Source organism: Herpailurus yagouaroundi, unplaced genomic scaffold (genome assembly GCF_014898765.1).
Source record: "Herpailurus yagouaroundi ecotype Mexico unplaced genomic scaffold, PumYag 28, whole genome shotgun sequence".
Taxonomy (NCBI): domain Eukaryota; kingdom Metazoa; phylum Chordata; class Mammalia; order Carnivora; family Felidae; genus Herpailurus; species Herpailurus yagouaroundi.
In genome coordinates this window covers 1,631,686-1,646,158 of record NW_024412376.1, presented here as the reverse complement: position 1 = coordinate 1,646,158, position 14,473 = coordinate 1,631,686, and the positions used below count along the sequence as shown (strand labels likewise).

Below are 14,473 nucleotides of genomic sequence, written 5' to 3'. Positions count from 1 at the left end.
TATAGTTTACTTAAAAAAGAATTCATAAAAGAAAATGCAGTACTGTATTTATTGAAAAAGTCTGTGTATAAGTAGACCTGTGCTGTCCAAACCCATGTCATTCAAGGGCCAGTACTTTATTGAGTAAGTTATACACATAAAATAATAAAACCTCTCTGGCTCAGAGTAAGTACTATATGGTTTATTTAAATCTGTAACATTTTTTGAGGAAGCATAATCTTGGAAGCCACTTATATATGTGTGTTTTGGAAAGTGGATAAATAAAATGTATCATTGTCATACAGTTGAGTACTAGATAACCATTAACAGGATCTAGATTATTTATAACATGGACAGATCTCAGAAACAGTGTTGAGTGAAAAAAGCCACGTAAGTTTTAGAAGCTTTGGATAGGACATTATATTAAGTATGTAATTTTTATTTTATATTTTTTAATGTTTATTTTTGAGATACAGAGTGCCAGTGGGGGAGGGGCAGAGAGAGAAGGAGACAGAGGATCCAAAGTGGGCTCTGTGCTGACAGTAGCAAACCTGATGTGGGGTTCAAACTCACAAACTGTGAGATCATGACCTGAGCTCAACTACCTGAACCATCCAGGTGCCCCTTAAATGTGTAATTTTTAGTTTAGAGAATACTTTAATATTGAAGACTACAGAAAAAAAAATCTAATGAGTATAAAATTCTATTTATATAACCCCAGATTCATTTATAAGCCTATCGGTTTGGCATATATAGTTGTAAGGCTGAATATTCTATTTCTACTTGTAGAATTCTGCCCCCAAAAAGGCATTCGTATGTAAATTATGCCATGGCCTTTGTATGGAATGAATAGTGGACAAAGAGTGTTGTAGATGTGTATATGGAAGAACATATAATTGAGGAGGAGAATGGCAAAATGAAAAGCAGTGTGAATAATAATATAACAATTTCATTAAAAATAAGTAACTGGGGTGCCTGGCTGGCTTAGTCTATGGAGCATGTGACTCTTGATGGGGTCATGAGTTCAAGACCCATGTTGGTCATAAAGATTACTTAATTAAAAAGAAGAATTAAAAAAAAAACAACTATGTTTATATGCTTAGAAAAATGTCTGGTAACAACCAGTACCCTTGAAAGAAATCCAGTGCATTGGAGAGTGGCATTGAAGTGGGGGAAACTTCATGTACTTTTATATTGTTTACAGTGTTTGCATGGAATATGTATTCTTTCTAGTTAGAAATGTTTTTTAAAGTAAAACGTGCTCATTGTAGAAAATTTTGAGTATTAAAAATCAAAAGAAGAGTCTCATCATCAAGAAATAACTACTGTTGGGTCCCCTGGGTGGCTCAGTTGGTTAAGCGTCTGACTTCAGCCCAGGTCATGATCTCCTCTGTGGGTTCAAGCCCTGTGTTGGGCTCTGTGCTGACAGCTCAGAGCCTGGGTCCTGCTTCGGATTCTGTATCTCCCTCTCTCTCTGCCCCTCCCCACTCACACTCTCTCTCTCTCTCTCTCAAAAATAAACATTAAAAAAAAAACAAAAACAAAACAGAAAGAAAGAACCACTGTTGGGCTCTCAGTCGGTTAAGCATCCGACTCTTGATTTCAGCACAGGTCATTATCTCACGGTTTGTGAGTTCGAGCCCTGCATCAGGCTCTGCACTGGTGGAGCAGAGCCTGCTTGGGATTCTCTCTCTCTGCCCCTCCCCCATGCACTCTCTGTTTCTTTTTCTGTCTCTAGAATAAGTGAATAAACTTCAAAACAAAACAAAACACTGTTACCCTCAACAAAGTAGTTTTGGAGGGAACATACCTGAACATAATAAAGCCCATATATGAAAAACCCATACCTAGTATCATCCTCAATGTGGAAAAACAGGGCTTTTCCTGTATGGTCAAGCACAAAACAGGGATGTCCACTCACCACTTCTATTCAACATGGTACTGGAAGTCCTAGCGACAGACAACAAAAAGAAATAAAAGGCATCCACATTGGTAGGGAAGAAGTAAAACTTTCACTATTTGTGGATGCCATGATACTATATATAGAAAACCTGATCATCAAAAAACTGTTAGAACTGATAAACAAATTCAGCAAAGTCACAGGATACAAAATCGATGTACAGAAATTGCATTACAATACACCAGTGATGAAGCTGCAGAAAGAGAAATTAAGGAATCACTCCCATTTACAATTGCACCAAAAACAATAAGATACCTAGGAATAGACATAACCAAAGAGGTGAAAGACCTGTACTCTGAAAAACTATAGAACACTGATGAAAGAAATTGAAGATGACACAAAGAAATGGAAAGACATTCCATGGATTGGAAGAACAAATATTGTTAAAATGTCTGTTCTTCCCAAATACCCAAAACAATCTATATATTTAATGTAATCCCTATCAAAATGCCAACAGCATTTTTCACAGAGCTAAAATAATCCTAAAGTGTGTATGGAACAACAAAAGATGCCAAATAGCCAAAGCAGTCATGAAAAAGAAAAGCAAACCTGGAGGCATCACAATTCCATACTTCAAGTTCTATTACAAAGCTGTTGTAATCAAAATAGTGTGGTACTGGCACAACAGTAGACACACAGATTGGGGCACCTGTGTGGCTCAGTCAGGTAAGCATCTGACTCTTGATCTCAACTCAGGTCTTGATCTCAGGGTAGTGAGTTCAAGCCCTGTGTTGGCTCCGTCCTTGACGTGCAGCCTACTTAAAAAAAAAAAAAAAAAAAAAAAAAAAAACAGACACACAGATCAGTGGAACAGAATAGAAAACTCAGAAATGAATCTGCAGTTGTATGGTAAATTAATCTTCAACAAAGCAGGAAAGAATATCCAATGGGAAAAAGACTTGTCTCTTCAACAAATGGTGGGAAAACTGGACAGCTACATGAGAAGGAATGAAATGACTACTTTCTTACACCCTTCACAAAAATAAATTCAGAATGAATTATAGACCTACATGTGAGACCTGAAACCATAAAAATCCTAGAACATAGGCAATAATTTCTTTGACATTGGCTGTAGCAACTTGTTTTTAGATGTCTCCTGAGGCAAGGGAAACAAAGGCAAAAATAAACTATTGGGACTTTATCAAAATCCAAAGCTTCTGCACAGTGAAGGAAACAATAAAATTAAAAGGCAACCTATGGAATGGGAGGAAATATTTGCGAATGACATGTCTGATACAGGGTTAGTATCCAAAATATATAAATAACTAAACCAAAAAAGTGAATAATCCATTAAAAAATGGACAGAAGACAAGTAGAGATTTTTTCAAAGAAGACAAACAAATGGCCAACAGACACATGAAAAGATACTCAATATCACTTATCAGGGAAATGCAAATCAAAACTATAATGAGATATCACCTCACAATAGTCAGAATGGCTAAAATCAACACAAGAAACAGCAGGTGTTGGCGAGGATGGGGAGCAAGTGGAACCTTCTTGCACTGTTGATGGGAATGCAAACCAGTACAGCTACTCTGGAAAACAGCATGGAAGTTCCTCAGAAAATTAAAAATAGAATCACCCTACAGTCCAGTGGTCATACTACTAGGTATTTATCCAGAGAATACAAAATACTAATCATAGGGTTACATGCATCCTGATGTCTGTCGCAGCATTATTTACAATAGTCACATTGTGGAAGCAGCCCAAGTGCCCATCAATCGATGAGTGGATAAAGAAGATGTGGTAAAGGGCACCTGGGTGGCTCAGTCAGTTAAGCATCCGACTTTGGCTCAGGTCATGATTTCACAGTTTAGGAGTTCGAGCCCCACCTTGGGCTTTGCGCTGATAGTGCAGAGCCTGCTTTGGATTCTCTTTCTCCCTCTCTCTCTGTCCCTTCCCTGCTCATGCTCTCTCAGAAATAAACATTAAAAAGAATAAAGAAAAAGATGTAAATATACACAACAGAATATTACTGAGCCACATTTGCAATGACATGGATGGAGCTAGAGAGTATTATGCTAAGCAAACTAAGTCAGAGAAAGATACCATATGATTTCAGTCATAATTGGTATTTAAGAAACAAATGAGCAAAGGAAAAAAAAAAAAAGAGAGGCAAACCAAGAAGCAGACTCTTAACTGTAGAAAACAAACTGACAGTTTACCAGAGGGGAGGTGGGTAAAGGGATAGGTTAAGTAGGTGATGGGGATTAAGGAGTACACTTGTGATGAGTACTAGCTGATGTCTGGAAGTATTGAGTCATCATATTGTACACCTGAAATTAATATTATACGGTGTGTTAACTAACTGGAATTTAAAAACTTAAAAAAAAAAAAAGAATGTTCTTGATGACACAGTAAGTTACCAGTTTAAAAAAAAAAAAAGATGGGCACCTGGATGGCTCAGTAGTTAAGCTTCTGACTTCAGCTCACGTCATGATCTTGAGGTTCATGAGTTCAAGCCACACATCAGGCTCTCTGCTGTCAGCACAGAGCCCGCTTTGGATCTTCTGTCTCTCTGTCTCTCTGCCCCTGCCCCACCTGTGCACACTGACATGCTCTCTCAAAAATAAATAGACATTTTAAAAAAAGAACCACCGTTAATATTTGGTATATAGCCTTGTACTCATCTGTGAATGTTTCTGCAAAGTTGGTTTCATATTGCATATATGTGCATGTGTGTATGTTTTATATGTGTAGATTATGTGTGTACATAAAATAATGTATATATACATTGTATATAGAGTTAATGTGTTATAAGCATTTTGTTATAACTTGAAAATTATTTGGGAGCTTGGTTCTTAGTGTATAATATTTCATAGTTATTTGCCACTTATGTTTCTAAATTTTATTCTGGTATGATTTAAATTCAACTTTTTAAGGATAGTGTTTAGGGGTGCCTAGGTAGCTCAGTCAGTTAAGCATCTGACTTCAGCTCGGGTCATGGTCTCGTGGTCTGTGGGTTCGAGCCCCGCGTTGGGCTCTGTGCTGACAGCTCAGAGCCTGGAGCCTGTTTCCGATTCTGTGTCTCCCTCTCTCTCTGCCCCTCCCCTGTTCATGCTCTGTCTCTCTCTGTCTCAAAAATAAATAAACGGTAAAAAAAAAGATTTAAAAAAAAAAGGATAGTGTTTAGAAGTAGGTAACCTTTTTATGTCTCAGAATTTTTTTTTTTCAATATTTATTTATTTTGAGAGAGAGAGCACAATCAGGGGAGAGGCAGAGAGAAGAAGAAGAGAGAGAATCCCAAGCAGGGTCCACACCAACCGCCAGTGCAGAGCCCGATGCAGCACTTGAACCCTTGTGAACTGTGAGATCTGACCTGAGCCGAAACCAAGAGTCGGATGCTTAACCAACACAGCCACCCAGGCACCCCATGTCTCAGAATTTGTAAAGAGCTGTAATTGTTTAATATACATATATAGTATGTATTTAATATATATATGTATATTGTAATTGTTTAATATATTTAAATGTTTATTATTAAAAAAAATTTTTTTTAAGTTTATTTATTTTTGAGAGAGAGAGTGAGACAGAGCACGAGTGGGGAAGGAGCCAAAAGAGAGGGGGAGACAAAGAATCTGAAGCATGCTCCAGGCTCTGAGCTGTCAGCACAGAGTCCGACACGGAGGCTTGAACCCACAAATCCCAAGATCATGACCTGAGCCGAAGTCGGACACTTAACTGACTGAGCCACCCAGGCACCCCTATTTTTTTATTTTTGAGAGATAGAGTCTGAGCAGGGGAGGGGCAGAGAGAGGGAGAGACAGAATCCGAAGCAGGCTCCAGGCTCTGAGCTGTCAGCACAGAGCCTGACGTGGGTCTTGAACTCACAGACTGTGAGATCATGACCTGAGCTGAAGTCAGATGCTTAACTGACTGAGCCACCCAGGTGCCCCAGATCTGTAATTGTTCATGTTCTTCTCTGATAATTTCACTTTGGGGGCTTTAGTCTAAGGAAACAGTATGTGCACGTATGCATTATATATGTAACTTAAAAAAATTTTTAGTGAAAAGTCATTGGAAGCTTAAAACAGTGATTTTTATAAAACAAAATTTTAAATGATCCACATTGCCAATATTAACAGACTGGTTAGGCAAACTAGGATATATAGATATGGTTTTTATATATAATCTGTTAAAAGTTTTTGAATTACCAGTAGCTGGAAAATTATACAGTATTAAGAAAAATAGCATAGCATGTCCACATACGTTTTTAATTGTGGAAAAAAGTATTTGGGAGTGTTTACCACATTTTTTTTTTTAATAACGTGTGTTGGGCTATCATCTATTCTGTGCCATAGCACAAACTATGTTATGAGGGCATTTCAGCTGCAGTATCTACTAGTTCATTTTGATTAGTGGCATGGCCTTTGGCATCAGTCTAGATTTGGGTTTAACTTCTGTCTGCAAGATACACTGACCCATTGTGAACTTGTTGATCTCTCTCAGCCTCAGTTTCTCTTGTGGAAAATGGGAATACATCAGGTTAATATTTGTCAAAGTCTATGTTTCTTCAGTTAAGAGATTGGCGAAGATGAGAAGTTTTAATATATTAGTGAGGATATGGAAAAAAATAGGCTATTCATACATTCTTGGAGGGAATATATATATATTGATCAGATCTTTTTTAGAGCTTAATTTTGCAATACCTGTGAGCATCAACAGTGCACATCACCTTGATGCAGTAATTCTACTTGTAGGAATTTATCTTAACAGATGTGCTGAATTTGCACATGCACACAAAAGCATACAGTGGTACTCAGGACAGCAAAAGAATGAGATATTCATTGATAGGGGATGAGTTAAATAGAATTTGAGTACCATACAGTGAAATGCTCTGCAGCATATGGTGAACTTTGTTTTTTTTTTTGTTTTGTTTTGTTTTTAATGTTCATTTATTTTTGAGACAGAGCGAGACAGAGCATGAATGGGGGAGGGTCAGAGAGAGAGGGAGACACAGAATCTGAAACAGGCTCCAGGCTCTGAGCTGTCAGCACAGAGCCCGACGCGGGGCTCGAACTCACGGACCGCGAGATCATGACCCGAGCCGAAGTCGGACGCCCAACCGACTGAGCCACCCAGGCGCCCCAACATATGGTGAACTTTGTAATGGAATATTATGTCTTCCCATCTCTGTTCCTCAGTGTATCCATAAATAAGCATATATTTTTAACTAAATGAGTAGCATGCTGCTCCATTTCTTCTGTTTTCACCTAATAGTCATAGCAGTTATTCCGTACGTGTATGTACCAGCGCAGCCTCATTACTAATGACTGCATAGTATGTCGTTGTATGATTGTGCCATAATGGACTTAGCCCATTGTTTACTAATGGAAAGATTATTTGTTTCCAATTTTCATTGCCTTTTTTTTTTTTTGAAGCCAGTCAGATTTATCAGTGGGTGGTTATATACCAACTTTAGTAAGTTCTCATTAACCTATTACCATCAGACCAGCCTTTTAAATTTTTCTTATGTATGTAATCAAATACTCCAGTAAATTTCCTTGGATGCTTTGGATGTGTATGGGAGTGTATTTGTAAGAAAACTTCCTAGAACTGGAACAATAATTCCAATTGATTCAATGAATATGTAAATTTTACACTACCTTTAATAATGTGTGAATGAAAAAAGCAAGGCCCAGAACATAGAGTGTGATGTGATCTCATTTATTTTTTTATTTTTTTTAAGATTTTATTTTCAAGTAATCTCTGTACCCAACATTGGGCTCGAACTGCAACCCCAAGATCAAGAGAGCTAGCCATGTTCCCCACTGTGATCATTTGTATTAAAAAATGGGAGGATGGATTTAGAATATATATTTGTATATCCATAGAATGTATTTGGAAGGCTACAGTAGAATCAGTTAACAGTGGTTGCCTCTGTGGAGAAGGACTGGGAATTTAGTCAAATTTAGTGTGAACTTTTTTATACTGTTTGAATTTTCTACTATCATGTACATTGCTTTTTTCACTTATAAAACTGACAAAATGTGAGAAAAGTAGTAACTGAATATATTTGAATATATGCACTTTAATTTTACTTCAATGCATTAGGTCTTTTGGAGATTTGGAGTCTGGCATTAACCCCTGTACATACACACGAGCAGGAGGCACAGTTACACATATATTATGGCTGTGACACTAAAGCATTCTCAAGGTGGCATTCACATAGTCATTTGACTTTCTTTTGTTTATTGTTATAAATGATACACATGCAGTGTCTTTCCTCATAAGATAGAATAGCATTTTGTATTATAGTGCTAAGTTTAAACAAGAAAGATAGTCCTAATGCAACGGTGTGCTCTCTCCCCAGTTAGAGATGTTTATGATTATTTCCGGGCTGTTCTGCAGCGTGATGAAAGAAGTGAACGAGCTTTTAAACTAACCAGAGATGCTATTGAGTTAAATGCAGCAAATTATACAGTGTGGTAAGTAAAACTCATCATTAATATTTCCCATGTAAATGTCTCATGTTTTAGTTCAGATGGCTCTTTTTTTTCCTTAACTAACCTTCAGTTGTTATCAAAATAATAATTCATGCTGTGAGTTTAAAAGTCAGAGACTGAATGAAAAATGACATCCTCTGCCCCCGTCCTTCTCACTACCAGGGTCCCACTCCCCAGAGGCAAGAACTCTTGGCTGTTTTTTCTTAAGCTAACCTGTATATTCTAAATATGCTGACCCACATTTTATAGTATTTCACAGTATTCCTTTTAACAGATTGCTTTTTTTTGTTTAGTTTCATTTTCTTTGTGCCAGTAAGTAGTTTGTCTCCCATGTGCTCTGATATGTATAAAATGTGTCATTTCTGCTGAACACCACAGGTAATCCTTCAGCTCCTTTTTTGCTTCTTCACCTGTACATCTAGTTTGGGCACTGTACATCTAGTCTTCAGCTCTTTCGTGCGTTCATGATCCCATTTCCAGACCTGACCCTCCTTCTCTTTATTGATTTACTCTCATTTTACTGCCACATTCTTGAATAGAACTTGTAAAAGGATGTGTAGAAAAACATTTTTGAGATTTTGTACATTGAAAAGTGTCTTAATAGAGGCTCTTCTCGATTTTATTAGTAGAATTCTAGATTAGAAATATTTTCCTTCAGAATTTTAAAGATGTTTTTCTATTTCCTTTAGCCTCTGTTGAGAAGACTCATTACTTCACGTTTAAACCTTTTTAGTAGGTCCAGGGAATTTTTTTTCTATGTTCGTTTGATAATTCCCTCTCTCTTTCCTCTGTTTTCTCTTTCTGGAATGTTTTTTTAAGTCACATGTGGTATCTTTTTTATTGATTTTTCTTATTTTCATTTCTTTGTCTTTTCATTTACATTTGTGATATTTCTTCAACATTGTCTTCTGACTGTGTCTGTGCTCAAAAATTTCTTAATATCCAAAAGCTCTTTTTTGTTCTCTGAATTTTTTTTAATAGCATCTTATCTTTTCATTGATGTGTGACATATTTTCGTTTTTTTGTGTTTGTTTTGGTCTCTTTCTTTCATGTAAATATTTTTTTCAAATCCTTGACTCTCCTTTCAAACTTATAATGGAGGCAGGACAAATCCTGATTGGAAGCTCTGTGTGTGGCAGGACTTGTCGACGGGCGGGCTTCACTGTGAGGTTAGTGAGTGGAGATGTGGCTGTTTTGTGTGAAATCTTTACATGTCAGCAGTTCTCCATCTTTTCTTGTGGCTAGTTTGTTCCTCCAGAGAAGAGTCGTCTGGTTATTGCCTCAGGAGTATGTGTTTGGCTGCCACAGTTCTGGGGGTCAGGCAGGGGAAGATGGGTTGGGTGGGGGTTCTCAGATGTTTAGTATATCAACATTTTACGTTTCCTTGTTTCACCCTATATTCCTTTTCCTCACCCTATATTCCTCTGTGTCTGTTATTCCTTTCTGCTTCAGATTTTTCCAGAGAATAAAGCGACTTATGTCTTGCCAGGTTTAAAAAAACGAAACAAAACATGGTTTCTTCTCCTGTGTGTCTCCTTTACATTCACACAAAACCCTTCACTTCTGACATTTCTAGTCAACAATGGCTATGGGTGTTTCCCCTACCAAGCAATTTTCTCTGATACCAGTTGTGTATCCTACAATTTAACTCAGTTCTGACATTGTCTACCTGACATTGTGTACATACCTGAGATTCAGATAGCATCAGATCCCCCAGGTTTAAGGGCTCAGTCCCACAAGACTGCCCCCTATTTCAGATACTTAGTGCAAGTCCATTTGTCACCTATGCTTCTAATTGATGGGCTATAAATCAGAGGTTCCCATGACCCCTTCTTAGGGTTCAGTTAATTTGCTACAGTGGCTCATAGAACTCAGGAAAACAGTTACTTATGTTTAACAGTTTATTAAAGGATGTGATAAAAGATACAGATGAACAGCCAGATGAACAGATACATAGGGCAAGGTCTGGGAGGGTCCCAAGCTGAGGATCTTTTGTCCTTGTGGAGGGTATGTCCTTCCTAGAACATGAATGTGTTCACCCACCTAGAAGCTCTTCAAACCCCCTAGTATTGGGATTTTATAGAGGTTCCCTCATATAAGCATGGTCATTTAACTCTATTTCTAGCCCTTCTACTCTATCCAGACAGTGGGAGGTGGGGCTGATAATTCCAAGGTTTGGTCTTCCTGGTGACTAGGAGCCACCTAAGCACCCCACCCAGAGTTGCCTCAATAGGATGCTTCTAGTACACTCATCACTTAGGAATTTTTAAATGTTCAGGAACTCTGTGCCAGGAACCAGGGGCAGAGACATACACATATTTTTTTTTGTTTATCTCATACCAACTTAGTAGATGTTGTCACTTCTGTGCTCAAGGTTGGGGGAGGGGTCTTGGCTGTTAAGGGTTATTTCCAGATTTTATACTGTTTCCAGCCCCATCCTTGATTCCTGGTTTTGGGAATACCTGACACCTCTGATTTCTAAACCTTTTTCCCTCTGTTGACAGTTAGGTTTTTAGCACTTTCTGTTTTTCAAAGTCAGTTAAAACTTACCTGTCAGCTTACCATTTTCCATAATTCTGACCTTTCCCAATTGCTGTGGTATCCCCTTGTCCCTAATTCTCTTTGTCCTGTGGATTTATACTGTTTTCATTCCTTTACTATCATTTTATGGGGTTTTATTAGGGTAGGAGGATAAACTTATTTACTTAATCTACCTTGTTCACTGGGATTCTTAGTATGATATTCCATCATTTTGGAATGAATCGCGTCTAATATGCACTTTCTTATCTTTTAAGAAATTCCTGACTGTACATAACACAAAGTAACTTAGAATGCATTTAAAAATCTCCTAAGTTTATTTGCTGTTTTTTTAAAAGGCAGTACATCTGATAACTTTACCCATGTAAACTAAGATGCTTATGTCCATGCTTTATGAAGCCTAATTTTCTTTAATAATAATAGAGAAATACTGTTATAGTCCTATTTAGCATTTCATTTTAAAAGATAACTTTCAAAGCAGCTGTTTTTCTTTTAGTATATGTTGAGTTGGAAATTTTGAATTAAAAATAGACCAGAACTAATAATCATGTCTTTAGAGAAAAGTTTTTTTTTTTTAATGATTTGATTCTACCTATGAAGAAATTAAAGAGAAACGTGTTTCATTTATAAGTAGGATATTTGTGGTGGCTCTAAAAATACAATATATGCTGATGTTTGCAATGGAATTAATTATATGAATAATATATCTAAACAAATAAGCTGTATCATGTAGGGAAATATTATAGGTAAAGAGATGTCTTTGATTTGCCTGCAATAGAATAGTGGTAACCGTGTTAACTGAAAATAATCATTAGTTAACTGAAAAAAATCATTTGTTGCCTCTCACCAGTTTTAGTTCAAAATGCTGATTCTTCCAATCACCAGATAGTTGTAGGAGTTGGGACAACCCCATGCAGCTCCATTGCTAAATTATTGGTTATATGGAATACCTACCAAAAAAAGAAGCATGTCTAACTGTATTGTTAAAGCTTTATCTGATCCTGTGGCTAGTCAGTTTATGTGGAGTAATGAAACAATGCTTAATGTTTGCTACAGGCATTTTCGGAGAGTTCTCTTAAAGTCACTTCAAAAGGATCTACACGAGGAAATGAACTATATCACTGCAATAATTGAGGAACAGCCCAAAAACTACCAAGTTTGGTAAGATGAAAATAGGAAGGAAACATGTCACTATGCTAATATTACCTTCCCAGTGATGAGATTATAGGGAATTTATTTCTTTATAATTTAAGTACTTTGCATTGGAGCTAATATTACCTGTCTCATAGGGTTTTTAAGAGAATTAAATGAGATAATTTTATGTTTAGTGCTTAAAGTGGTACCTAACATTTAGTTAACACTCAAGTGTGTGTACTGCTATTATTATTTAAAATTTTGACATTAGTATATAATACTGCTAGAAAATTTTTGAGTGAAGAATCTGAAAAAATGATTTCTATCCTGTGTGTTATAAAATGACTTGACTGGTATTTTGATCTTTCATTCGTTTATGTATTCAAAAAATTTATATTGATGCTGGGGATACAAAGGTGAACCACACAGTTTAACAAGGAAAGCAAATAATACAGCCAGTTATTTCACAGTGCAGTGTGAAAACCACAGTGTTTTACAGAGTATATTTGTTGTAGAAACTAAGCCCTAAGTTAGCATGGACAAAACCATAGGGATTATTATGGGCGAGGGGAATAGAATACAATGAGAAAAAAGAGAGGCATTTTGGAGCAGGAGGACAGAGAGCAAATAGAAAAGAAATAGAGTTTGAACAGTACCCATCGTATACTGAGCACCCCTTGAATTAAAGCCACTGTGGTTGCTGTTATTGTGAAGATGGAGGAGGAGGTAGTGGTGAAAGTTCAACTTTCATGCGGAAGGATTTCTTTTTTTTTGTTTAAGGTTTATTTATTTATTTTTGAGAGAGAGAGAGTGCGAGCAGGGGAAGGGCAGAGAGAGAGAGAATCCAAAGCAGACTCTGGAATTTTGATGCGGGGCTTGAACTCACAAACTGCAAGATCATGACTTGAGCTAAAGTCAAATGCTTAACCAGCTGAGCCACCCAGGCACCCCAGGACCTAATTCTTAAGTTTTTTCTAAATTACAAAATAGTAGGAATCTAGAAAAATAAATTACTAGTGTTCACTGTATTGGAATTTTTCTGAAATAAATTTAAAAGCCTTTACCTCTTGAATTTTCCTCTTGGGTAGTATCTTGCCTTCTTGATATTCTGTAAGATGAATTTTTATTTATTTTTTTAAATTATTTTTTTTAAATGTTTATTTTGAGAGAGGGAGAGAGTGTGAGTTGGGGAGGGACAGAGAAAGAAAAATCCCAAGCAGGCTCGACACTGCCAGTACAGAGCTGGATGCGAGGTTCAGACCATGAACTGTGAGATCATAACTTGAGCCTAATTGATTCAGATGCTCAGCCGACTGAGTCACCTAGGCACCCCTATAAGATGAGATTTTAAATTTTCCATGCATGCAAATAAGTCATTTATTAAGCATTAAATCTTTTTCCTTTTCCCTGTCACTCCTACTCACTTTTATATTTTTATTTAGTTTTTTAGAGAGAGAGAATGCAAGCAGGGGAGAGGGATAGAAGGAAAGAGAGAATCCCAAGCAGGCTTCACACTCAAAACGGAGCTGGATATGGGGACTCAATCCCAGACCCTGGGATCATGGCCTGAGCTGAAATCAAGAGTCCCACCCTTAACCAGCTGAGCCACCCAGGTGCCCCCCTACTCACTTTTAGTATATTGAATACTAATGGATTTTTTTAAAAAGCAGCTTTGTTGAGATATAACTCACATATTACACTGTTTACCGATTTGTTTGTTTGTTTGTTTGTTTATTTATTTTTAAGTAAGTTCTACACCCAATGCCAGGCTTGAACTCATGACCCCAAGATCAGGAGTCTCATGCTTTACCAAGTGAGCCAGCTAAGGTACCCCTACTGTTTACCTATTTAAAGTGTACAGTTCAGGGAATCTGGGTGGCTCAGTCCGTCAAGCATCTGACTTCAGCTCAGGTCATGATCTCATGGTTTGTGAGTTCAGGCCCGGCATCGGGCTCTCTGCTGTTAGCACAGAACCCAATTCAGATCCCTCTCTCTCTGCCCTTGCCCGCTTGTGCTCTCTATGTCTCTCTCAGAATAAATAAACTTAACTGAATGAGCCATCCAGGAGCCCCTATTTATTTCTTTAAGTTTGTTTATTTATTTATTTAAGTTTGTTTGTTTGTTTGTTTGTTTGTTTAAGTTTATTAAGTGTTGGACTCTTGGTTTGGGCCCAGGTCATGATCTCATGGTTCGTGAGTTTGAGCCCCACATCCAGCTCTGCGCTGACAGTGTGGAGTCAGTTTAGAATTCTCCCTCTCTCCCTTCCTCCCTTCCTCTCTTTCTCTGCCATCCCCCCCCTCAAAAATAAACTTAAAAAAAAAAAAATGTGTACAGTTCAGTGGTTTTAGTATAGTTAAAAATATGTACAACCATCACCACAGTGACTTTTAGAACATTTTTACTAATAAATTTTTGT

General features: G+C 37.3%; 1 protein-coding gene across 1 annotated transcript in view; it reads left to right on the top strand.

Annotated features, from left to right (window-relative positions):
- FNTA (farnesyltransferase, CAAX box, subunit alpha) overlaps positions 1 to 14,473 on the top strand; it is a 30,399-nt gene that overhangs the window by 5,347 nt on the left and 10,579 nt on the right. The window contains exons 3-4 of the mRNA XM_040444864.1: positions 8,253 to 8,367; positions 11,980 to 12,084. Coding sequence (XP_040300798.1) covers positions 8,253 to 8,367; positions 11,980 to 12,084 — 220 coding nt within the window. The remainder of the gene's footprint in view (positions 1 to 8,252; positions 8,368 to 11,979; positions 12,085 to 14,473) is intronic.